At 42.6% G+C, this 27,981-nt stretch overlaps 1 protein-coding gene across 2 annotated transcripts in view; it reads right to left on the minus strand.

The window, feature by feature from the left end:
* psd2 (pleckstrin and Sec7 domain containing 2) overlaps window positions 1-25,291 on the minus strand; it is a 34,016-nt gene extending 8,725 nt beyond the window's left edge. The window contains exons 1-5 of one of the 2 annotated variants that reach the window (XM_076739014.1): window positions 24,796-25,291; window positions 16,433-17,019; window positions 14,507-15,268; window positions 1,004-1,201; window positions 587-667 (exon numbers count right to left, since the gene is read on the minus strand). In XM_076739014.1, the coding sequence (XP_076595129.1) occupies window positions 587-667; window positions 1,004-1,201; window positions 14,507-15,268; window positions 16,433-16,926 (1,535 nt within the window). In that variant the 5' untranslated portion in view covers window positions 16,927-17,019; window positions 24,796-25,291. Of the gene's footprint in view, window positions 1-586; window positions 668-1,003; window positions 1,202-5,622; window positions 5,947-14,506; window positions 15,269-16,432; window positions 17,020-24,795 lie in introns of those variants that run through there. The other variant, XM_076739015.1, reaches the window with a different exon arrangement.
* Window positions 25,292-27,981: the final 2,690 nt, after the last annotated feature.

Genomic DNA, 27,981 nt, shown 5'->3' on the forward strand with positions numbered 1-27,981 from the left:
TTCATACAAGGTGCAGTCCCACTTTCATCCTGTACATTCTGAGGTGAGAGATTAATATGTTGTCGAAACAAAATTTTTAATCAATTAGTCTATTGCAAAAAAAATAATCTACAAGTTAAAGTGCTAAATATTTGTTATATGACAAGTGAAGATGCCACCTTGAACACTGCATAGGCTAAATGATTAATTTATTTAGAATTAAGATGCAGGAAAACTACAGACTGAAAGAATCTCTATGCAGTCAGATTAATGCAGACTACGACAGTAACTTCATTAAACCAGACTTCAAATATGTTACAGGTTACTTCCTAACAACAGTAAGATCGTCTGGCCTGGTCTGAAGTGCACATATGCAGCCTCTTAAGTGAACAACGCTGAGCTGCAGGCAGCAGTTTGAGACAGCAACATGTCAGTGGTGTACTTCGCAGCTGTCAGCTCCACTGGCTAACTGTACTCAACACGACAGCTTGATTAGCGCGAAGCTAATGCCTTGTGAAGAGGGAAAGTGAAGAATACACCCACGCATGCATGTGTATCGACGTCTACATCAAACACTCATCAGTCCCAAGTGCTGACTGTGCATTACCTCAGGGCTCGATCCAGCGAAAGGCCGGAGAAATCAAAGAAACTCAGGTACTCTGATGCCACCAACTGGCTGAACTCATTACTGCAGAAAGACAGAAAAAAAGAGAGCATCGGCACATCAACGTGGCACTGAAAACACATGAATGTGTTATATAAATGTTTCCTTTCTGTATTCAAGACAGTCTTCTAGTAATTCTTTACGAACGAAGTAAGCATGTGCAGATGTCTTTGAAGATGAGAGTAGATGTCAATCAGGTGCATCAATGTGTTCATTATGTCTGTCTCATCTATACATGTGTGCATGTTGAAATACTGAACATACGTAACTATGTCAACATGTTTTCCTCTGTTTCTGATGATTTCTCAGTCCATCAGTCATCTTGTGCGTGCATGTGTTACTGTGTGTGTGCGTGCTCACTTCTTGCCCAGGTGTCTGGCCACATCACAGCGTTTGAAGCCCTCAAGGTGATAGAGGCGCTTGGCCAGCCTCTTGGCGGCCTCACAGTCGGCTCGGCAGCCATTGGCCAGAGTGTCGGTGCTGCCGCGCTCCAAACGCTCCAGACTGCCCAGATCGCACTCATCTGAGTCAGACAGCACGTCTGTGAGGTTGGCATCACTGGAGGAGAGGAGAACATACGCACACACAAACACACACACAAGCAGGTGCAAAGGTTAATGAATGGAACACATGTCCTTTGTTAAATGCCTCCCCTCTCACTTAAAATCAGACAGAGGAAACCCAACTGCTGAGCACAAAATGCAATTACATAAACATGTTCACATACACACAAACAGAAGTCAAATGAGGTTTAAATGCCTTGTTATGACACTGACCCAGTTTCTCTGTCACTTAATGTCCTACTTTAATGCAGCGACTCTAAAGGCTGATTCCGAAGCAGCTTTCACCTGCCATGATCTCTTCCAAAAACCTCCACTAATCTCAGACTCTTAAGCTCTAACATGATTTGAATTAAAGTGGTTTAATATAAAAACTAAATTCCCTTAATTTTACATTTCCATTCCCCTATTTCAGGTAAATATAGCTTGGAAGTTAGTAAGTGAGCTTTTCACTTTTAAAGGTGCATATACAGTCCCTATCATGCTCTCTCTAGCCTCAACAACTCCCATCAACTTGCCCTTGAGCAAAACAACCAACCTGCAACAGAACAAGTAACTTGCCCATTTCATGCTCATCACTGGGCTGTCTACTGGTTCCCAGCTGTGAATGGGTGTATCTATGTGATTATGAGGCAGGGCGTTTCTGCAAAGGACTGAATGTACTGAATCACCCCTGCAGGAGTAGTTAAGGTTAGGAAAAAGTTAAACGAGCTGTTGAAGATACGAGATCAAACACGCAGCTTTCATTGCCAAGTAATGACATGCAAAGTGTGTCTTCTTGAACACTATGTACTGTTTGAGGTTAAAATCTCTTACATTTATAATGTAATATAGTATTGTTTCAAACTGAAATGCATTGAAAAGTTGTTTAATTATACTGAATTATAAGATACTGGTGATAATTATGAAACTCACATCCTTTTACGCTCTTTTCAGCCTCACTAGACGACTAGCTGTCCTCATTTTCAATGCCAGAAGAAAAATATTTCAAGCACCTGCAAAGTTATTGAGTTGATTGTTTTGAAAATGATGTTTGTAGAGCCAATAAAAGCACAACACTTGAAGATAGGGCTGAATAATTCATCACAATATGACTGAAATTTAAGATGGCCAAGAGCAATATCCAAACCTCAGGAGCTGCAATTTTTAGATAAAGGCAAAATGTGTCACAACATATCTTAATAAATGAAGTACCGTGGTGATACAGATCATATTCTCCAGCCGTAATGGAACATGCTTGTTCCCTTACATCATCATCATCATTCTTAGATCTTCTTTTTTTTAATGAAATGAAAAACAAAAATTAGCATTCCCGCTAAAATTGTGATTTTTATCACAATTTGAATTTTTGTCAAAATATTCTCAATATGACTTTTTCTGCATATCGTTCAGGCCTACTTGAAGACCTAACATTGACAAATGAGGCCATCACTGCGCACAGCGTCTTGCTGAGGGACACAGTTTGATGAACTGTCTAATCAGGCCAAGGCCTCACACTCCCTATAACTGTTTAAGTGTCATCAAGAGAACAGAATCGAGGCAGTGTATTAATTAGTGTCCTACTTATTTATTTATGACTACTGAGGTAGTTTGATAAACATGCTGAGCTGTGTCCACTGTACTACTTTGCACTGTATATTTTGGTACACACCACAGTCCATCAGTGAGAAGTTAATTAGCCTTTTTATAGCACTTTAAACATCCAGTGCTGATGGTTTGGTTTTAATTACTCATTAAAAAAACATTTTGTTACTTTTGCTACTTCACCGTGCCTTTTTCATGTCTTACTTGGAGTGTCCATAATGCATTCATCCCACAAAACCGCGCCACAGCAAAACTCTGAACATTCAAGCAAAACAGCATCACATTTAATATCAAGGAACACACATTAACTGCACTCTACTGCTGGATGTATCAGCAAATCAGCACAAAACAGCAAACTGTCTCAGTTTTATTTGTTGAGAAACAGATTACACACGTTCATCTCGATCAGTCTAAATAGCATTTTCCTCATTTCCTGTCTGTGTGTGCATCTGCGTGGCATCGTCAGCGTTCTCGCCAGATGATTCAGATGTTTTTTGCATAATCTGATCAGCCCAATTGCATTACCCTCACAAATTGAATACATTACGCACTGCTGTCAAAAGGGATTTGCTGGTTACCATGGATACAGCGGAAGCCAAGTGTCCTGTGCTAGAAGATGTAAAAGGACTGTGGTCTACCTTCAGGCTGTCTATCACAGTCCTGTGTTGTGTGGCAAAAATGAACATCAGAAAAAATGGGCCGATACAAAAGACAAACAAAAACAAACAACAACCAGTCTCCACAGCCGGGAGTCTGCCCCCTGCCTTCACATGCTGAGTGGTCGAATATGCACAGCACTGCTAAAGCTGAAATCTACAAAGGGCCCTGACTTCCCTGTTCCAGGCAAGGTCACACTGTCCCATCTTGGCTGATTTATTTGGCTCTGAGAACTACTTCTTCAACTGGCCCCTGACCTTTGACCAATTTGCCTTGGGGGGCCCTACAAGGTGCTATAGCCCCTAACAACACAGATGCCAGGATTATAAAGACAAATAAAACCTCCACCTTGACAAGGTGGATCATGCAAACTCCTCCACGTTATCGCAGTGGAGCATCACTGCCAAGAATGACAATAAGATTGCAGATACAGTCTGCTGGAAGCAGTTTCGTCTGCAGGGTGCCTGGGCTCATCCTTGGGGACAGGGTGGGGAGTTTGTATATCCGGACAGAGTAAAACCACCACTCTCTCATGTGGAGAGGCAGTCCGTTGAGGTGGTTTGGGGATCTGATTAAAATATTTCCTGTCCAGCTCCCTCTGGGAGGATTCTGGACATGCCCAACAGGGAGGAGACCTCTGGGCAGATCCCCAGCTTGCTCAATGGAAAGGAAAGTCATTGGAATCCCCTTTGAGACCCAGACAAGTGGTTTAAAACCAATAAATGAATAAATACAGGCATGAATAAATATTGCACAAATGCTCACACACACTTGAAGACATACGTTAACACACGGACACACACACACACACACGCACACACACAGGCACATGTATGCGCACACACAGCGATTCACACAAAATAAAATGAGTCTGTGGTAAACCATCAAAACAATATCTGGCTTAGTGTTTGCGGTGAAATTGCTTTCGCTTGTCTGACCATATTAATTCACTAGACTCAGAGAGACCTCATAAATCATTTAAAGCTCATATCAGCCATGGGACAAAATGATGCCGGGCTACCCCAATTCACTGCTGTCTGGCAATGATAGAACAAATGCACACATGCACCCGCGCACACACATAGACACACAAAGAAAAAGTGAGTGAGACAAAATATAAAGTGTCAGATATCTAGCGCAGGCCCTTTGTGGCCCCATACTTGGCGTTAGTAAGGGCCAAGTGGCGCACAGTAAACCTATTTGTCTATCTAAAGGCACAATTCTGGATCCCCAGGGCATATTTACTCAGTGAAACCGCCACTTAGTCTGTGTATGTGTGAGTGAGTGTGTCCGAGATGGAGAGCGTGATGGGGCATGCCACTGACTCATGCTACTAATCTCTTTGGCTGTGCCCATATCCACACCTACAAGGTGTGTCTGCGTGCAAGGTGTGTGTGCGTGTGTGTGTGTGTGTGTGTGTGCTGGTGTGGGTGGGGGGTGGGGGGTCTTCCATCAGGGTAAGAAACTATTAGGGGATTAACTGGATTATGAAATTCAATTATTTTCTTTGACTTTTCTTGAGGTAGGCATACTACAGAAAACACACACACAGCGGGGCTATTTGTGTGTGTTTGTGTGTGTGTGTCAGGCTATCTGCTGCTAGATACCATTTCTGCAAAAAAAAAACAACTGCAATATTGGACTCTTGAAACACACAAACACCACCTCCATTCACAAAAACTGACACCAGGTTATGTCCATGTTACGTTTTTTCACACAATTTTTTGACAATCTGGGGTCATCAAGGGCCATGATGGTTAAAGAGCTATATTGACTTGGTGAGTACAAGGCAAAAAATAACAATTCAGCAATTAGGTATACCTCAAGTAGGTTATAGCTGAAACAATGATCTATTAATAGATTAGTCCTGGACAAAAATAATGGCAATAATTTTGATGTGTGACTATTGCACACAAGCAGTAATGCCAAAAAAAAAAATCTCTAAATCCGCTTAAGCACTTTGAGTTCCTGTGGGAATACACCGCAGGATATAGAAATACTGACTGTGAAGTCAGTTTAATATTAACTTTGGTAGCGTCGAGAAGTCCCTGGATAAGAAGTCCAATCGTAATTTTTCGTACGGTCACTATTTCCATTTTGCCACGCAGCATGATGTTCCCACCCATTTGGATGCAAACGCTTAAAAGAATCCCTGGCCTGTAGAGGTATTAGACTTACAGCAGCTGCAGCAAAAAGTCGAAGTGAACATCATATTCCTCTTTCCACATCGTCTCTCGGATCTTTGAAATCAGCGGGGAAAGGCGCGCGACGTTCCGTCCGCCTCATCACCCTGTGGTCGGTAAAATCTCCATCGGCCCCGAATTGCTGTTTAAACTTCAATCCAAGTCAGATTTCTTCAAGGCGGAAGTCAGGTCAGTCATAATTATAGGCTATCCGGAGATGATAAAGTAGAGCGTCGCGTTATTTCACCATAGTGTCAACAGGCTGGGAGTGTGTTTTCAGTTCTTTCCTTGAACTTTCTTGGCTGTCTCAGCGCTTCACAGAGGAGAGGATGTAGGGGGCGGAGCAAACGACAGGACAGGCTTTTCCTGATGAATTAGACCGTTCCTGGTGGTGGCTTTACAATGGCTCTGTGTGTCCCAGCCAACACGACTTCCTCTGCAGTTAAGTGAAGGGCTCGGGGCCAGCAGATCAGTTCAATATCTGCAGGACGTCCTGTATTTGGACTCTTGAAGTCCTCTAAGCTGCTTTCCAGCATGTAGTTATTTGATGTGGTTATTTCTGTACATTCATTCCGTGTATTGCTTGAGTGCAGCTCAGCAACCACTGATGAAAGGCAAAGGGTAAAGCCACCTAACATTAATATAGTATATGAAAAATGGCTGAGCTTTAATTTGGGAGAGCTTACCACCGATTTGGTCAAAAAAAAAAAATCTATTTTTAATGTAAAACGAGGACGTAAAAGACACACTGACACATGCCTGCATGGTACCCTGACCATCTAAATTCTGCCTTCCTCTTTCTACACCAGTGGAAAGAAGAACAATAGAAGAAGAAGAGGACTAAGAGGGAGCTGTAGGGTCAAAAGTACAACATTTGGGGGATGAGATGGAAGACGGGACCAGAGACAAAATCCTGGAGGAAGTCTGATTGGTATTTGGACGGGCCGGCACCCTTCGAGACTTACAACAGCAGTGGCTAAATTTCCTTGACGACAACAAAAACACAGAAATTCAATCTGCTCTGGGACCAGGTTACGTTCTTGGACCAAGCAGATGCTGCTGAATAGTGATCACACTGCAGGTTTTTCGAGCAGCTTATGACTCATGAATAACCTCTGTCATTGACACACCATGGATTTTTCACAGACAGCACAATTTACAAAGCTATTGAACAGATGTGATGTTCTCATGGCAGCCACAGAAAAACAAAAACTGATTCAGTGTTTTGAGCAGTTAGCCAGACGAGGCCACACGAGACAAGTGCTCCTCACTAACATAGGAAACTTATTAAAATGAGTCCATATTTTGTGCTTCTCAACCAGTCAGCTATACTGTCTTAATGCCGAGGTTAGAGTGTGTCCCCGTGACCTGTGTTGTTGGGGGGAATAGCTCCTGGTGTCCTAAGGCAAATTGGTCCCAGGGGGAGGGCCCAGACTATGAGACTCCTACATGAATGCAGCATCTCACCCAGCGTCTTGTATACTGTGGGAGTGTAAGGCACCAGGGCTACTGCTATGAGCCATCCGGTCCTTTTATGACCGAAGAGAGAGCTGTGTCTGTATTCTTTGCAGGAAGTCAAACAAATTTCCAGTGGATGTTGGACTCCCCATGGGTTGTGCCTTGTCACCGAATGTGTTTATGGCCTTCATGGATACGATCTCAAAGCACAGGTGGGCTGAGCAGAGTGTCCAAAGATTGTTAGAACTGCTTCTTTTCTCTTTGGAGATGATGCTGTTCTGTTGGCTTCATCAGACCATGACCTTCAGCATGCACTGGGGTGGTTGGGACCAAAGTCAGCACCTCCAAGTCTGAGACCATGGTTCTCTGGTGGAAAACAGTGACCTCTCCTCCAGGTTGGGAGTGAGCTGTTGCCCCAAGAGAAGGAGTTCATGTATCTTGGGGTCTTGTTTACGAGGGTAAAATGAAGTGTCAGATGGACAGGCGGATTGGTGCAGCGTCAGCAGTAATGCAGGCTTTGTACTGGACCGTTGTGGTGAAGGGGAAGCTGAGATGGAAGGCAAAGCTTTCAATTTAATGGTCAGTCTCTATTCCAACCTTCACCTATGGTCATGAGTTTGGGTAGTGACTGAAAGAATGAGGTCATAGACACATGTGCTCTTCATGAGTTTCTTCCTTCGGATGGCCGGGTTCACCCTTAGAGACGCTCAGACTCCAGAGGGAGCTGCTCCTTCGTGTTGAAAGTAGCCAGTAACCTGGGCACCTTCCTTTGGAAGTTTTCTGTGCACATACAACGGGTAGGAGACCTCAGGGGAGACCGAGAAAATGCTGGAGAGGATCTATATTTCTTCTAGCCTGTGGATGCCTCTGGATCCTCTTGGAGGAGTTGGGGAACTTTGCTGGGGAATGACAACCTTGCTTAGTCTGCTGCCACCATGACCAAGCCCCAGAAAAGTGGCAGAAAATGGATGGATGGATGGATGGATATCTTTGTAATTGTAATATCTACAGGCAGTATCAACCACTACTGATGTAACAACAAGCTTAAAATATGTTATAGGTTATTGTTAAATCCCTAATTGGTCTGTTTTTTTGTATTTATTTATGACTTTGTGTTAGAAAACCAAGACTAAAATCACATTAGTATAGACTAACCCAAAATACATACTCATGTCAAATATAATATGATGAAAGTAAAAATTAAATTATATATGTCATTTCATTATTGTTATACCAACAATAAGACTATTACTTATATCCACATAACAGTAATCTCATGCAATCACTTGCTTTACAGACCTGGCCCAATATTGTGGTATGGCTTTGTTTTCTATCTCCCTCTGTCTCTTTCTTGCATACACATAAACACACACAAACCAAAACCAAAAAAAAAAAAAAAACACCCACTCAGCAGCAGACAATGGACAATGGTGACCTCTTTCGGCTGGGTGAGACTAATTGTGTTCAGGTGTGGGATTGTGTTTGGTGAAACACTGAACAGTTTCATCTGACAACAACTAGAGAACAACTCGTGCCTTAAAATCAGCCACAGATTTAAAGAGGAGGACAAAAAATGGCAAAAAGAGTTTGGCTGGACTTCCACTCAACACATACAGGAAGTATTGACAGACGCCTCAGCGGAGAGAGGCCTGTGGTAAGAAGAACCTCATTCAGCCAAAACAGTCTCTGGTACAGTAAGACTGTGGGATGTGTCATAGAACAAGTCAAGCTATAAATAGACAGGGATAAATCTGTCAGTGCTGAAATGATTCAGTTAGTGTGTGCGTCTGTGGTGAGAGGGTGAAAGAGAGAATTTGTATGTATTACTGCTTGTGTTGCAGAAGTGTGCACTTAAATAGTTGTCTGTGTGTGTGGATGTGTGTGTCCATATCACTGCCTGACGGAGAGCCAGGGAAGGATAATCTGCAGGATGTTTCAGCAATGCTATAGAACCACAGTAAGGGTTTTATTCCCAAAGAGACATCCTGAAAAATGCACATGTGTGTTTGTGTGTGTGCGTGTAAGTGAGAAACAGAAAGATGGAAAGAGTGTGAAAGATAGGTATGAAAACTCCATATATGTGTCACTGAGCGAGCATTAGGATGTACAAGCATTATGCACATTTTTGTTTACGCATGCATGCTACTGGCCCGTGTGTCTTTCATGTGTGTGTGTTTCAGCACTCAACAGTGTATATGAAAGAGATTAGCCCACACGGCAGAGCTGCTTCTCTGATATGGAAACAACTGCGCCTGGCTTTTATCTGCTCTGCTTGGGCTTAGATCTGGTAGGCTCATGAGCTAGGGGGAGAAACACACGCTCACAGCATGTTCCCCACACGGATACACACAGAAACATATGCATGCATGCAAATGTACGGCCAGAGATACTGCAGACATTTATGTGAGTAAAAAGCATGCATAGGTTAACAGACACTCATGGTATAGACTTCATTTGTGCTCTGACTGCATGTGACTCTGTGCACGGTCTAAAGACGCATATCCATGTCAGTCTGTCTCCCTTCTCTTAAGCATTTCTCTGTGTCCCTGTTCGTGTGCACTGATGCTACACCACCAGGTTGCTCCACCGAGTAGATGTAGCTGGCAATGCACAGTAGTAAGCTGCTAAACTGACTGACAGAGAGTGTTTTCATGGCAGTTTCAGCAGTCTCTATGGATTACGGTTAAGAATTCAAACCCAATGATGGTTCCCACAGGGCACAGAGGGGCACAACTGTTGAAGTAACAGACTGATTGATTACCAAACCAAAATGGCCAAATGTGACTGACAGTCTAATCTAAACGACAACCTGAGTGACTGACATGCTGACAAACTGCACGACGTACACTGCAGACTGAAATGCTTGAGAGCCACAAGCAGATTTACTGACTAAGAGACTGGCAGCACTGACACTGACTGCTTGAAAGAAACCCTTCACTTCTTATTGCCATGTGTTGGATAGCTTCGCTTCAACATCTGCAATACTTGCCAGTGTCTTCTATATCCCCGTGGCCAGCTGCCTACTTTACTCCCTTCATCCACTGATGTCAGAATAATCAGCAGTAGCAGAAAGAGGATCTACAGGGAGAGTGGCTGAGGTAAGATTAGGTGTCTTCTCTCCGCCCGGGGCATCATCAAGACTCTGTCTGTTATGGAAGTTGAAGCCTGGATTTTGGACAGAGGCTGTATGCATTAGGTTGTCAAAAACATTGATGTAAGGTTTGAAAGGCATCCAAATCAATCTGAATATCCTGATTAGATGAAAATCAGTGAGTCGATGGCTTTTCATTGATGCACTGCATCTTTACACAGCAAAAAAAATCAGAAAAAAAGATCACATTAATAGTAAGAATAATTGGAAGAAGACATGGAGTATTACTGTTTTAACTGCATTCAGGCAGGGCATGTTAGACATGTGTACAACTGATTTATGACTCTCTAACAGAGTTTCTGCATTTTGAGACACATATGGCGATCCAACTGCTTTACGCTGCATGCCAATGTTTTCCTGAAAAGACACACTGTCTTCTCCACTATTCTATCATTTACATACACTCTCTATTGCCTATAATAACAGTTTTTCCTGTGCGGCTATGTTTAGAGCTGTGTGTCATGCAAGCAGACTATCTTTGTTCATATACTCTTTTGGAAAATCCTGGAACATCCTAGAAAATAATGGTATCTAACAGTTGTAAAGCTATGTCAGCCCTAGAGTATGTTGTTAGGGCTGGCAATGTTGGTCTTTTGGCCCCCCACTTTGGTCCAGAATGAAATATCTCAATAAATATGAGATCGATTGCCATGGAATTTGGTACAAACATTCATGATTTCCATGGGATGAATTCTAATGACTTTGGTGATATCCTGACTTTACCTCTAGTACCATCAGGAAGGTCATATTTGTGTTTTTTCTTGATATCTCAACAAATATTTGAAGGGCTGCAATGAAACTGACATAAAAATGACAATCATCACTTCATTTGAGTAGTAGTAGTAGTAGTAGTAGTAGTAGTAGTTTGGTTATACCAAAACCAAAGTCAACAAATGATACCTGGGAAATGCAGTCTAAAGACACCATAGAGATGGTTACTTAGCAGCAGCACCAAAACTGGAGACACTATTTTAAAGGGAAAAAATCTGAGCATTCTTTATAATGACAGAAAATGTGGACTGACTGACCCATAAAACAACTAAATGTCTGCCAAGTTGACTGACTGGCTGATTAACTTGCCATTTTTTATCCATTTCTTTGCAACTGCTCTGTCCTACAGTGAAAAAGACTAGTTGTCCATGACGCCTGAAGTGCCAAAATGTGTATCTGTGCCAATTCTGTGGCTACCCACCGAGAAGAATGGAGAAAGGGAGAGACGAGGAATGAAAGATAAGACGCAGCAGCAGGAGAGCACTGTAGGGGAAATGGAAGAGGAGGTGATGCAAAGACGAAAGGAGAAAGATGGTGGAGTGAGATAAAGTGAGATAAGAAGAATAAAGTGGAGAAATTAATACAGAGGCAGGAGGTGAAATGGAGTTTACAAAGAGATGGAGTGACAGAGCGAAGGAGAGAGAAGAAGGAATGAACCAGAGAAATATATGTTAGAATGGATGAGATAATGCATGTAGACACCCTTTTAGCTTGTGTTAATAACTGCTTTGCTTTGACACACACCCCTTTTACAGACGCTGTGAATCACAAAAAGCTTTTAAGACGTGAATTTTAAAATTGCAACAGTCTATCTGTTTATTCACTATGAACTGTGCTCTTAAGGGTCCATCCAAAAAGAAAAACTTCCCCTGGTACTGTGGTGTTTTCATTATGCCGTACCAGTTCAAGCTACTTCGAGTCAATTGGGCTAAAAAGCAACTCTGTTAAAATTATGCATGCTCCCTCTGGAGAATAGCATGACAAAATAAACTTTGACTGTGCTTCAACTGTGATTTTTTTGTTTAAGAGTAATGGCTTTTACCTCCATTGACTTGCACTAGAAATGCTAATGCATGGCACTTCTCCATTTAATATCCTAAAAAACTAGGGTTGGGATATCAGGGACTTCTAATTCATGATAAATTGGATACTGTGAGTGTCTTTAAAAGTTAAACTATCCCTTTAAGACTGACTAGCAGATGCATCCACTCGAGATTTAAGTGCTCAAATGTCTCGCAAGCTGGCTACCATACAGCAATAATCGCTCACTTACACACACACACACACACACACACACACACACACACACACACACACACACACACACACATTCACTCAAAAGACCCTGCTGGGCAGAGGAAAGCTGAAGACGATGATGTCATGACATAAACAATAGCTCATTCAGCTTGGCGCTGGTGGTCAGGAAGTAAGACCGTGCTTAAAGGACAACATCTGTAAGACAGTGGGAGAGAGAGAGAGAGCAGCGAAAGAGGAGAGCCGACATCTTAAATCCTCAGTTCATCCTATAACTCATACTGAGCTGTGGAAGCACAGGAGAGTCTGTGAACAAATCCCAGCAGTTAGCTGAGCTGATCGTGTCGGAGGTCTGTGCATCAATTTGGCATTCTAGGGGGTTAGTAACTGAAACTGTGCAGCAAGGCAGAACTGGAGAACAGGCCACAGGGATTGCATACAGGCCAGCCAGACCTATAGCCACAGTTCAGGTTACACAGTTTTGCCCATATGGTTCCTGTTACCACCTCCCCCTTCAGTGGCTCTGTACTGTCTTCCTCAACCCTCTCTAGTTCTATTAAGGTAATTAAATGTAACAAAGTAGTATCAGCTGTTGACGTATGGCCACAACTCCTTGGAGTCTCTACCAAACGTTAGACAGAGCCGAAAAGTTACAGATCATAGTGTAAAATCTCAGCATTGTCATAAATATGAGCCTGCTATATGAGACAAAGTGAAGGATAATCCTGCTGTTCAGTTCATCGAAGTGATTCATTGTACTGGCAGGTATCGTATTTCTGCACTGAAATATAAATTTCAAGTGTTAATCTCCCGTATGAAACCAGGACACAAGTCCAACAAACTCTGTTTCCATTCCAAGAAGGTCTTTTGTCATGCATAAACCTTTTGTAATTTGGCAACACTGAGGTTATCTCTCTCTACTGAGCAAGTATTCTTTAAACAAAGTGGTAGAAGAAAGCAAATACCCCAGCCACAATCTGCAGGTCTACGTCATGAACTTGCTGTCTGGATTTACAAGGATCTCAGTCACTACCAACATGAGAAGGAGCTGTTTCATTTCAAATGCAACAATCCTGCTTAAACAGCCCCACTGACTCCATGAAAATGTAAACGCCCTCCGACTGCAACTTAGAATTTTTTTTTTTCAGCACTGCGTTTTTGTTTGCTTGTTGCTGTTTAAGCCTGTTGTGCAAGTGTAGCATTCACGCCAAAGTGCACAAAGCTATCCAACCATGTACAGTAACAGTTTCCCTTCTCTCCTTTTCCACAGATATGAAGGATTTTATGCTGAGCAACATGAGCCTTGCTTTTTTTTTTTTTTTTTTTTTTTTTTACCAGCACAATGTATTGTAATGGTTGGTTTAGTCGACAGGATTTGACTGTCGACTGATTTTGCTCATACGGACAAATTTCTTTCTTTCGAGCAGCCAGACTACCACATTTATCTCAAACCAACCAACCACCCTGCCCCCTCTCTAAGGGCTCACAGCTGGCGCTCACCATGTTCACGCCACCTGCTGGTTAAGCCAAGGTCACAGTATATTACAGTAATTACACTTCTGGAACACCATATATCGATGATATCTACACAAAGCTTCCAATGCTGCAACAGGGCACACACTAGAAACTGTCCTCAATACTCTAAACATTAATTCAACTGTGTTTAACACAGAATCTAAAACATCACATTTGCTATAGCACTCACTCCCACTGTATACCTTAGACTAACCATACACAATTCTTCTACTTTGACAGTTTAATCCCAGTGGAATTATTGCTCATGCTAATTCACAGAAAACTTTTCTTTTAAATTCCAAAAAAAAAAAAAGTAAATAACAGTAACATACAACAAATTACTAATTTCAATGTAATGTCTAATTAATGTGGAGACAATTAACGATATTTTGATCCAAACAAGCTCTAGCTGTAAAATGATTCTGTTGGTATATTGTTGCCATAACACTTTAAAGCCACCGTGTAGGATTTGAACATTTCTAACTCTGGTGACTGCTAGTGGTAAGACACTGTGTCGGGCAACAATGCACACTCTCCCCCTGACTGATCCGACCTGGAAATACAGGACAATGGGCTGGAGTGAAGCATATAACCTCTGCACCAGTTTTCTCCAGAATTGTCTAAATTATCTTCAAACAAAACCTGTTCCTTCAAAATAAGTTTAATGACGCTATAAATACAAAATATCTGAGCATGGGGGACTTATATGACCTAAACCTGGCCTTCTTACCTGACAGAGTTGATCATGGCTCCGCAACCTTCTATGGCTCCCTGGGAGTCTGTATGGTATCCATTTGGGATGGCCCAGCGTCCGGGCTGGCTCAGCACAAACTCCGACCTACTCCCTGGTATGGTGGTCCTCAACGGGCTTCCTCCTACTCCAGCCACAGCTCCAGCTTCCTGAACAGTGCTCTCGCCAGCCATGAGATCCCCACCTTGGACATCTGGTCCAGTCTCAGCGCCTTCTTGTTCCAAAACAGTTGCCAGCTCCAGCTCCAGGGGTTCAGGACCCTGTAACAGTGCCCTCTGTTGGATGAGCGGCGTCAGTGGCGCCTCGAAGCTGACGCAGCTGTCTGTCTCATCTGTGAGTGACAGCACGTCCAGAGAGTCCAGGCTGCTGTAGCAGGTCCCGCCCCTCAGCAGGGCAGACTCTACAATGCGCTCAAACGTGGAGCTGAAGCCGTCTTTGTTGTCCACCCTACCTTTGTCTGTCTCTTCCTCCAACTCCCTCTCCTCTTCCTCCTCTTCCTCCTCCTGAACATCAACCTGTTCAACAATCTGCTCAAACACTGAGCTGAAACTGTCCTGGTTTTCTCCCTCTTTCTGGACTTCTTCCTCCTCTTCCTCCACTTCTGTGTCGGCCTGTTCTACAGTAGTCTCAAAGTGAGAGCTGAAAGTGTCTAAGTGTGCATGGGTCCCCCCCTCATCTCCTCCCTCGTCCTCCTCACCCGCTTCATCATCGTCTTCATTCCCACCTATGCCATTTGCCAGTCTGTTTCAACATGGAGAAAGAAAAGAAGAGGGAAGTGTGAAATTATCTTCAGCATATGACTCAAACATAAGCCACTTTCTTTGTTGAGATTGGCACACACGCAAAGCAGATCATTCATATTCATTGCTGAAGTCATTCTTCATTCAGGAGAAGTATGCACAATAGGAAAATATTTCAGCTTGAATGGCCACACTGACAATTGAAGCAAGATGAAAGGTGAAAAAGCACTGTCCAATTTGCTACTTTGTGAATAGCTGGAAGCTCATCTCCCCTCGGCTGTCAGACCTACTCTATTTCATCCCTTTTATTTGTGAGAATATGAATATATTGTAGTGCTCTGGTTGCTGCTGATGGACAGAAATAACCAATAAAATGAGTTTCATCAAAGAGCGACGTAAAACAGCTTCATTACATTTATATTAACTATATTTTTGTTTGGGTTGCTTAATGTATGTCTTTGCATTTCATAAAACAAGAACCACCAATGTGTCATTTGGGTACTTATTATGAGGAATAATTAATGGACATATTCTGCCACATTTTAAAGTTTTCACCCACTACCCCTCACTAACTTTGTTGGTTTCAAATTAGTTTACTGAGTTCTCCTGAAAATTAGACCATTTTCTTTCTCTGTTTGTTCCTTTCAGCTCATTTAGTTTTCTGCCTCTTCATTTTGTAAAATGCTAATTAGGCTAATTATGTACCAGAAAACCGCGTGGAGAAAACAATTTGCCATTAGATATATTCAACATGGAAGAGTGGCGCTCTGTTATGATACTACCGGAAAACATAAACATGGTCTACCCAGCCTTGGGGAAGCTGTGTGTGTGTGTGTGTGTGTGTGTGTGTGTGTGTGTGCTTGCGTGTATCCGTCTGCTTATCAAGATGAAAGCTAATAAGTGTCGATTAACAGGTCATGTAATACTTTGTGCATGTGGATCCTCAGCCAAAACAGATCTAGTTTTGATGATTCTCATGTACAGAATAAAACAGTAAAGGGTAAAAGCTGACCCGTCGGTGGATCTCAGGGGTATAGGAGTCTTTGCAGCTTAAATTTTATATCATACTTTGACTGGTAAAGGTCAAAAGTTGTAATCACCAGATTTTCACCCCCTAAAAGCAACATATATCCTAACAACAGTAAAAATGATTTAGTGAACTAACCGTCCAGCTTGTTGAGGGTGAGTTGCCTCCTCCTTTGCAGACGGTTGCATCTCTTCATTTTCCTCTCCCCCCTCTTCTTCTTTCATCCCCTCCACCTCATGTGTTGCCTCCTCCCCTGTTGAGTTTACCTCCACATTCATACATCCTTCCCCCCTTGTTCCTTCCCTCTCTCCCTCCGCCCCTCCGTCTGTCTGCTGATCCTCATCACCTACCCTCTCCTCTTTCATCTCACCCTCTCCTCCCTCATCTTTTACTCCTTCCCTTCCCTCTCCATCCCCTTGTGTCTCCCCCTGTGTCTCCTCTCTCTCTCTGATCTCTTTTTCTTCTCGTTTCCCCTCTTCTGTCTCGTCCTTCACCCCTGCCCCCAGCTTGTCCTTCTCTGCCCAGTTGTGTGTCTCTGTGGGCGGATCAGTGGTGGTCGTAGCGGCTGTATTGGGCTCCACTGGGTTCTCAGGTGGGGTGGGAGAGGGCAGAGCCTGCCCCTCCTGGGTCATGGTGCTCTTCACTGAGAGGGGGTGGGGGGGTGTCTGTCCACTCTGGACAGAGATGAGGACCAGAGCTTCAGATCAGCAACCAGGGTGGACCCTCTGTAGAGAAAAAGAAACAGAGAGACAGAAGAGAGAGAGGAAAGTCAGCTTTAAATGAGGGCAAAGTACCAAGTGAAAATAAGGAGGAGAAGAAGGCAGTATTATAAAATGAATGCAATAACTGTGGCCATACTTTGACAGTCATTTGATTATTTCTAGTCTTGATTTTGATTTACCGAGGTCACCTTCAACAGAAGAACGGCCGTGTATATGTATGCATTGCAGTGTGTTTCTAGGTGTGTATGTGTGTGTGTTAGAGAGAGATGCATATGTCTGGAACACTTTGTCCTCTGCACCAGATGATCCCAAAACAGCTCTGAAAGGAGGGCAGGAAAAGGTAGATAAAGTAGAAAGCAGAGGAATACAGGCAGACAGGCAGGCAGGCACGGAGAGATTTGTTTAATAAAGCTCAACAGATCCCTGTCAAAATGATCCCGCTGGCTCATCCGTTCTCTGTCTATGTGGCGATTTCACAGCTGAATAACTATCTGTTTCCACCCCTGCTGTGACTGTGCTTTGTGTAAAAACATGATAGTAACCTGAGATTTGAACATGTATCCTAATGGTCTGCTGTTACTCTCACTTGCACTGGTGGCTAAGCAGCCAAGACCTCTGTACAGCAGGCCTTCCTCTATCCTTACTGAGGCTCAAGGGCAAATGCTAATGAGCAGCTCTTAATTACGGTGCTGCAGAGCTAGTTATGTTCCAATTCACGCTGGCTGTTATATTATTCTTTTCATTAAAAACAAGGCCTTTTTTGCGAGTATAAAAATGAAATTAAGCCTTTTTTTTTTTTAGATATGGTGTGATGAATTGTCCTCAAGGTCATGAATGACCTTTCAATCTCATGTTTTTAAGTCAGTGTGGATGAAAAGTGCTTACATTGCTCACAAAAATCTACATTTGAAAATCTACACTTCCATGACCACCTGGCAAACTTAATCTGCTGAGGTGGATTGTGTGACGTCATCTAAAGCTCCGGAATTGTTAATATTGGACCCTTTTGGTGATATTGTTTGGTCACATGCTGTCTGCAAGGCCAATAATGAATTTTCATTCTCAATAAATTAAAATATTTTCTATTGTTGATTGAACATACGTTTGCCATATTGTGCTAGTTATCATTATCATAATTATTAAGATAAAAACATCATTTTGCTCTTTTTTAAAAATTTTTTGGTGTATTGTTACATTTCCTATCTCTCAGTCGGCTTTTATGTGATATATCTGTATGGAATAATGGTCCAATGTCAGGATGCAATATTAGCCAACAATAATGAAAAAACAGTAATTCTTCAACAATCCAAAGTTAAACAAAGTGTGTGTGTATGTATGTAGTTATTGTCACAGCTCATTTCAATGTGCTGTCAAGCTGGGGTGCAATTAGCTAAATTAACTAATGACGCACATTTTAAAAAGCAGCAACCTGCATTGGTGATGGAGATGTTTGGATTCTGATACTGTTGCAGAGTGCAGTCAGGAAGCAGCCCTGTCTGTCTGATACAGACAGAGTCCTTACCCACATCAGCTCTCTGCTCTGCTGAATCATCTGCAGCAGGGGACTTACAGCACAACTGCAGTAAAATATTTACTGGAATCCAAAGCTTTTCTGATGGCATGCAGATGCAGGTAAGTACCTAGTTAGGCTGAAATGAACATAGTGAACACTGCCAAGAAAACTCTGTGGTTTTCTCAGGGGGAATTTCTAGCATTTCTACTTTATTTTGATATCAAAACCGAGATCGAGGCAGACAGGAAAGATTTGTGGCAGGCTCGGAAGTGAGCCAAATTTATATCTATAATGTTGCAAGTGCTTTGGCTTAGCCCCCTAGCATGAGGAAACCATAGGCTGACTAAATGTTTCATCAGAGCTGCAAAAAGATAATGCAAATTACAATATGCAGAATGGAGAAAGTCAGGCAAACTGTGCCCTTATTTCAATCTTGTTTCCTAATTACAACAGATTTGTGCCTATTCTAGGACTTCAAGTTGTCAACCAAATGCAGCCTTAGTACTGAGTGCTCAATCTCAATCCCTGTGCCAAATGCTGCTATTGCTCAAAGCCAAGAATAAACCATTAACCATCTTGGCTTTACACATAACCTCTGCATCACATTACAGTTTGAATAAGTGAATTTGTCTTGTGTCTTCCTGGGAAATACAAGCAGTACTAATTTTTAAAATACAGTGTAACATCAGCACTTTTTTTTTTTTTTTTTTTTACAACCAAGCACAATGTGTCTCTGCTAGCTTCTTCTCATCCTTCTCATTCTGACTGCTGTTGAAAGTGTGATGATCTCAAAGGACGCTCTGACTGATCCCTCAACAAATTATTTCTGAATTCTTGATCAGCGATTGGTCTGCTCATTCTTTTCTTTTTGGGAGAAGAAGCAAGGGGATGGTTTGCATTATCTATTAGTCACCATGCAGATTGTTTCAATGTATTCCATCTGCAGAAACACTCATCACTTCACAGTGTGGACATGATTTATTATTTGCATTATGGCACTCTAAGAAAAGTACAGCTCAAAAAATGATAATAAATGTGAAGATTTTCACATTTAAATAATTCATGGATCAGGGTGTGCTTACCTTCTTTAACAATCACTGATTAGTATGAGCTCAAATAGTCTTAAACTCAGGTACAGGATCTGAAACACATTCAACTGTGAGTCTATTTGGAGTTCATATTCACACACATGCACATGGCATATGCAGACAAGCACAATTTGCATCCATTTATGCAATTGCACAAACAAGCAGTTGCACATATTAACACAGCCAAACACACACACACACACACACACACACACAAACAAGCATAACAGTGACACATCTCCATAAATGGAAACAGTGAAAACAGTTATGAAACCAGACACAGAAAGCGGGAATTCTCTGTCTCTCTCTCTCTGTCTCCAGTGTCCTGTTTTTCTCCCACTCTCTCCTCTTCATCTGTTCTACATTATGTTTTCTGCTATCTCACTGTCTAACTCCGTGCTCTCTTCTCTCTGTCTCAGACTCTCATTTTGCAGTAATTGAGGTAAATGGGTCTTAGCCAGCAGGAAAAAAGAAGACTGTGGAAGTTAGCAGCACTATGAATCCCACTGCTGAGGAGAGAGAGCAGATGTGCTCAGACACCCCACATAGATGGATGGAGAAAGCACAGCCAATGATAGAGAAAGGGTGTGTATGGGGTTATAAGACTGTGTGTGTGTGTCTCTCAGTCTTTGTGTCTCTATGTATACAATGGCTATCAGGAGAGACTTATTGCATTCCACTTTTGTCAGCAGGACACTGGGCCTCTTAAGCCTTATCAATTTCCTTTAATTGCGATCAGACCATCTGCCAATCATGTGAACAACACAAAAACACACATCTGAATACATGCCCATCCACGCATAAAAACCACCAATCCAGTGAGGATGACGCTGGATAAAAGGCCAAGTCTCCATTAAATTGCTCTTCTCTGTCTCTTGTGCCTTTTATATATCTCTTTATCTCTCTGCCTGTCTTTCTGTCTCACTCAGACATGCGCGCGCACACACACACACACACACACACACACACACACACACACACAGACACACACACACACACAGTGCATGCACATAGACACGCACCACGGCGTAATTTATTGATCCCTGAGACACAAAGCCGCAGTCCACTGGGAGTCTCCAGTGATAAGCCTGACTGGTCTCTAGATGCAGAAAGATGCCAAAGAAACAATACAGAGGTAGTCAGACTGGAGGACTCAAAGCTAAGGGAAAACACCTCTTTGGGTGAGCAGGTCTGCCTGGTATAGGAAACCCACCCAGCTGCTGCTCTGTGTCCTAAAATTCACTATGATTCGACATTGTGTGTGAGAAGTAATTTGCAGCTAAATAAACACCTTTTTTAAATCAGATTGTTAAAGGGTTACCATAGCAATTTAGTATTACACTTCCATAAAGGTGAGGAACCCACAGGACACAGACTTATAAAAGAATGGTAAAAATTAAAGCAGCAGAGGCCGACATCTCCTGACTTCTTGACCCTAGTAAGCTTCAAAAACGCTCGCTCTTACATTTCTCATAACGCAATCGATATTGTGTTATTCATTGAGATGATAATTACGATACATATCAGCCTCCTAGCTGTAATTCTGAGTCCAAGAATTTCTGGCAACTGTGATATCTAATATCTCCCCATTTGGTGAAAAGAAATGCAGTTAACAAACCATCCCAAAGTCACCATTTCTAGCAGTTACATCTAAATAACATACATTGTATGAATACATATTAACAGTAATGCAGTTGAGCTAACTTAAAAGTGATTGTTTGCATCTGGTTTCGCAAACCACTTCAAATATGTGACATAGCAGAAGTAGCTCATTTTTGCTACTTAGAGAGAACAAGGCTAGCAGTCAGGGTAACCATCTTAGAATAACACTTTCAAGAAGGAATTACAGGAAGTATCTCTGCTCTTACCATTCTTCTGACATTCAGCAAAGCAGAATTAGACCCTCCCTGCAAATGCCCATGCCTTTCAAACTTAATGCCTCCGGTTTGTAGCGCAGGCTTTTTGTTAAAAATCTGTAGTCGCCAAACCCTGCCGACACCATCAGGGTTATTATCTAAGATTCAAAAAAACTCCTCCAGACACTTCACGCCTTTAAGCAGGGCACTTAAAGCCTTCTATTCTAGTTGCACCATGGCCAGATGTTATTGGCAGTGAGTAAATGTGGCATGTCACAGAGAAGAGGATTACCCAGGATTCACTAACAGTTTAATGAATGACAGAGCTACACAATAGGACAGAACATTTAGTTGCAGGTTTTCTGACATACTGTGACATGACTTGCAGCATTGCAACAGGAAGTGATTAAATTACAGCCTTAACATTATGTGATAGAAACTCATGTTTTGCAGAAAGCCTTAATCTCCTTAATCCTTAATCTCTATCTATCTATCTATCTATCTATCTATCTATCTATCTATCTATCTATCTATCTATCTCAGTTCTGCTGGTTTTGCTGGTAAATCTTCTTGAAAGCACTACTCTGCCTGCAGACACTCATGTTGGCCATCACTGCACCACCTTTTACTGAGTTTAAGTGGTGGAACAGACAGTTGACAATTGACCACTTTTAACTTGTCTGACCTCATTACATTTGTAGTGCTGCCCGCATTCATTTTAAACAAAAAAAAAAAAAAACAACATTTGCGCTGTTCTTTTGTTTGTGCTGTGTGCCACCGTGAGGGCTTCTTGCTGAAAGGCACCACTAGAGTATTGACAAGTGGTGTGAAGGACGCAGTGTTGGTGCTTCACTGTCGTAAATGACACTGAGTTGATTATCTCATCTAAAATATACGTTATCTCAAATTCAATAGGCAGACCATAAAGAGGTACAAAATATTTTAGACCAACAGCAGAGAAAGACAGGAAAAACAAGACAGAGAGGGAGATGAAACACAACTAATACTTTTCACATCTAACCAAGGATATCATAATGGACACGTTAACCGCTAAGACAACCAGGACAGCCCTCTGAATAAAAAGCTAATTAGAAGTCAAAATTAATTTGTGAAACTATCAGCTGAACACTGATGGATGATAATAATCAGATCTGAACACTAAAGACACAGAAGGAAAGCCTCCTCTCTCCCTCTGTCTATCAGAGAGACATGGTCAGAAAAAACACTGCAGTCTCATACTATAAATGACCTACTGACCCTGTTCATAATATGCAGGCTGGATGCAGCACTGGCACTGCAGCCCACACACACACACACACACACACACACACACACACACACACACACACAGAGTGCAGAGATAGAGTCACCTTTCAAAAAATGCTGTTGTGTTACAAGCACAGATGCAGACAGAGAGGAAGAAAAATAATTTCCTGATTCTTTCCTGGGACAGGAAAGCAGAAAAATAAGGAGTTGGAAGCAGTCCAGGGTGTTTTCCTATCCTGCCGACCTGCCTACAAGTCACACCAGCATGACAACAGAGCCTCCAACTAGTCCAACCAGCCTACTAGAGCGTGACAGTCAGCCAGCTCCTCCAAATCACCCCAATATGTCACTTCTATGCTGTCAAGGTCAACCATCCACCCGCATTTTGTCACTCTAAATGTTTACATCTAAATACATGCTCACAGCAATGAAGTGATTTATCTTGTTTTGGGCTATTTCCCTGGGCACTTCCATTTTGTCATGCAAATTCACTCTTTATTACACACAGACAGGCACACACAACATGCACTATCTGCCATCTGAATGATTTGCAAAAACTGCACATTTCTCTCAATTTTTTAATTTCAGTGGTAATAAAAAAAATAAGCATTAATGTGTTTGACATGTTTGCAATCCAAATGAAATCGGAAAGTGTGTTTTTTTTGTTGGATTCTTAAAATGTTGCGTCCTAGGGCTTTGGTACTGTTGTTTCTGATCCACCATTGCACCGATTAAAGTCATTAGAGGGATAAAAATGAGAGACGATGAGAGAATCAGAAGAAGAGGAAGAGATAGACAGCTTGGTCTGGAGCTGCTGCTGAAGTGTCTGGATGTCTGACACCTTGAGTTCAAGATGATTACATTGGAGAGAGCTGTACTTTTTCCTTGGAGATGCCACAGTTGTATTAGGGGAATGAATTACAATGGATCTAGACTAGACACGTAAATGTCTATAATTAAGATAATAGTGACTTTGCTTTTGGGAAGAAAAACAAGCTGCTATCAAACACCTGTTTTAAAGAAGCCAACCACATCCTGCAGAGGCAAAGAAAAGTCTAGGCCAGAAGCTCTGTTTCAGACTGCCAAAAAAATCACTATATTTCTTTAATATTCTTGTATACAGGCTGTGCCTGCAGTAGTCTATCTAGGGCTTATAGTGATCTTCGTGTGCTTTAAGGTATTTCTATCTATCCCTTGCCAGTATATAATTCCTATGGAGACATACAGTGTGCGCGTGCTTTCAAATGTGCATATATGATACCCTTTAAAATGTATAATAAGGTTACTATGTGCCTGTTCTTTTACTAGAGTGTCTCCCAATACACTTAAAAAGACATTAACAAACACCAAATAGACATGGCGTATTGTCTGCGTGTGTCTGTGTGTGTGTGTGTGTGTGTGTGTGTGTGTGTGTGCCTGTGTGTGTGTCTCTGTGTGTCCGTGTGTGTTAAAGAGAGAGAGAGGGAGAGAGAGAGAGAGCACAGCGCGAGACAGCCATGTTCTCCCAGCCTCCTCGAGCCAGTAACCATGACAACAGGATGGCTGGGAGACACGGTTAAAGCTCAATTGAGGCCGGTGTCTTTCTTTTCCTCCAAAATAGACCTTGGTCGCGTTTCAAGATCGACTTGTCCTCCTAAAAGCGGAAAGGAAAAGCTTTTCTCTTTCTCTTCTCGGGGGACAGAGGGGGAAGAGAGAGTGAAAAAACACACACCTCCATAAAATCCCACGGCCCGCACGGCGCATATCTTTCAGCCTATATTAGCTCCACAAACACTGCTGTCCTAAAGCCTGCCGGTGCGAGTAGGCTGCAGGCTGTGTGTACATTTTTGCTCACAGATTAGCAAGAAAAACAGGACGTGAAACCTCAGCCTCCGTGAGAAATGCTTTCGCTCGTCTCGCTAATGAACTAAAATATATGATAGGCTATCTAAGCATGGGGTACAGTATAATTGCCGGTTACACAGAGATTTGTAGCCCTACTAGCTTAGAAATGATAGCTTAACACTTTAAACCTTAACCTCGATAGAAAAGCCGAACGTATCGTTTCCTCACTCACCAGTTAAATGCGCTCAGGCTGAAAAGGAGAGTTTTGCGGCGGTGGTCCTCACTCCCCCTCCGTCTCTCTACATCCACACCGGGGAATAAAACTGACAGACGGCTCTTTTTTCTCTCCACGCTGAGCGTCCTTCCCAGCTGCCCCCCTCTCACCGGTATGCGCGTGCGACCGTTGTTCACTGCCGTCGCCGCCGACCGACCGAAGCTCGTGGTGTAGTCTCGCGCCTCCGCGCAGGCTGGTAGGGGCACGCGGGAGATCCAGGCGGCGGAGAGCGATTACTGAGCGAATTGATGAATGGATGGATGAACGGACGCGTCCTCTCCGTCTCCTCCTCTCTGTGGAGCCTCTGTGTGTTTGAGTGGCAGCTGAGAAATTGTAATTCCGCTCCTCGGACTGCTCGGGAGGACCATCACTCTCCCGTGGTTAGCGCGCGGTGTGAACGGGACGTGACTCGAGGGCCTGTTGATATCAGACACTGTAGCCTGCAGTGAAGATTAGCACTGGCAGTTGTGTTGACACAAGTCCTCCTCTCTGGCCACAGATGATATAACCGCCCAGACCTTCAATTTAAGATATTATTATAATCGGTTAGGCTTTAACTTTAGCAGAGGAACTGGGCACAGAGCGAACAAAGAGTGGTTCCCAGACTGAAGTCCAGTGATGCCCAAAGGACCATTGGATGATTCCACGGTTATTCAACCTGATATGTATTTATTTATTCCACCTCATGCTAGCATTGGGAACAAATGTTGTTTGGGAAAAGGTTTGGGAATTGACCAGAAAAAAACAGTCTGTGCAGATGATTTACAGGCAGTCAAATAGTGCTGTCCAAGGTCCAAAGTCCTGCAGCTGTCATATTCTGGAAGTAGTTGGTCATGCTGTAAATTGGTTTAGATAGGAATTTGATGTCTGCTAGGGAAAACATGACCCATGAAACAGTCAATAGCCTGCTTTTATAGATTCTTAGATATGGCAGCCAATAAAACTGATAATGTCAAATCTAATGATGACCATATAAATGGGGACAAGTCAATTTAAGTCAGTGCGACCAGGACATCCTGTACATGTGAAGCATAGCTTTTGCTTGAATTAGCTAGCTTTGAGTAATCCTCTACAAATGATGGAGAACTGATGATGGAGTGTTTCAGATGTTTGTGTAACATTTTAGTATGTTGCAGTTCTTCTGTGTTTTATTGTAAAAGCAACATGGCCCTGACCTTTGACCTACTGGTTGTTGTTAACCTGTGATATTTGTGTCCTAGGAATTACAGATAGACAGATTACTGTTTGCTTGGTTATCAACATTAACAATATCCCAACAACATCACTGTTGTGTGAACCAAAGTTTTCCATCTATTCATTTATTGTCTATATATACCTGCTTATCCTCACAGACATAGCTTTCACATACTAAACATACTCTTGGTCAAACTGTTGAAAGCAATCAAAAATGTCTTGACAGTTACTCTGACCACATTCATCACTTGTGGTATTTACAGTATTTTTCTGCTGATCTTTGTCGGTTCCTCTTCTCTAAAGGTTGTAGTCATTCTGAAGACTGCCAATACTCCTTTTGTGGTCGGACTAAAATTACAGCCTACCCATAAGAGAAATACCACTAATTAAACCACTGTAAAGAAGACAGCCAGTTATGTAGGCTGGAGAACAAAGATGAATAGCTCTAAGTGTTAGGTGACATTTTCTGTAAAAAAAAAAAAAACAAAACTTTGATTTGTTATTAATAGAGTGTACATTCTTTTATCTGTCTATGTTTATATATGTATGTAGGCCTATTGTATTTGTATGTGTTTGTGCCCACATGCCTTTGTCAAACTGGGGGATGGACAGGGAGTCTTTCCAAAGTATTAGATAGAGAGAAAGAGAGTGATAATAAGGCGTGGTTTAAAATATCTGTGATCATGCCATCAAAAAGCGGATGATGTCTGCTCTGAGTCTGTGCTGATGCTGCCATGCTTGGTGTTGGATGGCAGAGGATCTAACACAAAATGTTAAGATTCTTACTGATGGACAAGTAGTTCATGTAATCCGTGAGCACATGCTGTAAATTAGCCTCTGTCCACGCTGCCCTTGACAAAGCACAGAGGACATTTCTTGTACTGTACCAGCATATGCCCACCAACCATTTTTCACTCCCTTTCAACCTGCTGTTTCACTCTCACTCATGTCCCAAGTGTAAAACCAGCACAGTTAAACCAAGCCAAGAGCCATTTCAAGCCATTTGTATTGTCTTTAAAGCATATAGAACAGTGTTCTCTTGCTATCCCTCACACTGGTGCACCTCAAGGTCATAAACAGAACAGCATACAATCAAACACACTGTGTGGCTCTGCAGTGTCTGCTGTCAAATTTTACAGTATTTCCTTCAGGGATCTCAAAAATAGTCCATGTGAGTCCATGTGGTGCCAAGCTTTAATAAAACGTCCACATGGATTGAGAACCTCAGCCTCCAATACAGTGATCTCCAGTGATCAATAACACATTAAAAGAAGATAGAAGAAGAGGGGAGTAGTGGAAAAGAGATGAGAGGAGAAGAAGAGGAGGAGAGAAAAGAGGAATTAAGAAGAAGAGAGAGAGGTGCATAAAACAAGAGTGAGGATGTGAACAGAACAAAAGAGCCTGATGTGTGTTTGAAGGCAAGAGGCAAGGGGAGGAGAAGGTTAGAGGGGCGATGCCCAAAGCGAGACAGGTAAAGGGGGGTTATGCAAGGAGATGAGACAGACAGGGTGTGTGTGTGTGTGTGTGTGTGTGTGTGTGTGTGTGTGTGTGTGTGTGTGTGTGTGTGTGTGTGTGTGTGTGTGTGTGTTCGGGGGGGGGGGTCAGGATGACAAAGAGAGTTCAGAGGATGCACAGATGACCAGAGAGAGTGGTGGAAACAATTTGGGGGAAACCCACTGCAGACGCAGTGTCAATCCTAATTACTAATTCATTAACCTGCCGGGCTCCCTTCCCCCTCTGAAGCCACACACACACACACACACACACACACACACACACACACACACACACACATGCACTCACTGCTCCCTCTTCTGTCCCTCCTCCGTGTCCCACGAGAGGCGGAGGGATGGATGGAGAAATGAAGAGGTGTGTCTGCAGCTAAGTGACATCTGCAGGGCCGTGATGGCGGCAACGTGTTGGGAACACTGGAAATCCCTGATGTGACAA

The sequence above is a fragment of the Chaetodon auriga genome, chromosome 9 (genome assembly GCF_051107435.1).
Source record: "Chaetodon auriga isolate fChaAug3 chromosome 9, fChaAug3.hap1, whole genome shotgun sequence".
NCBI classification, from domain to species: Eukaryota; Metazoa; Chordata; class Actinopteri; order Chaetodontiformes; family Chaetodontidae; genus Chaetodon; species Chaetodon auriga.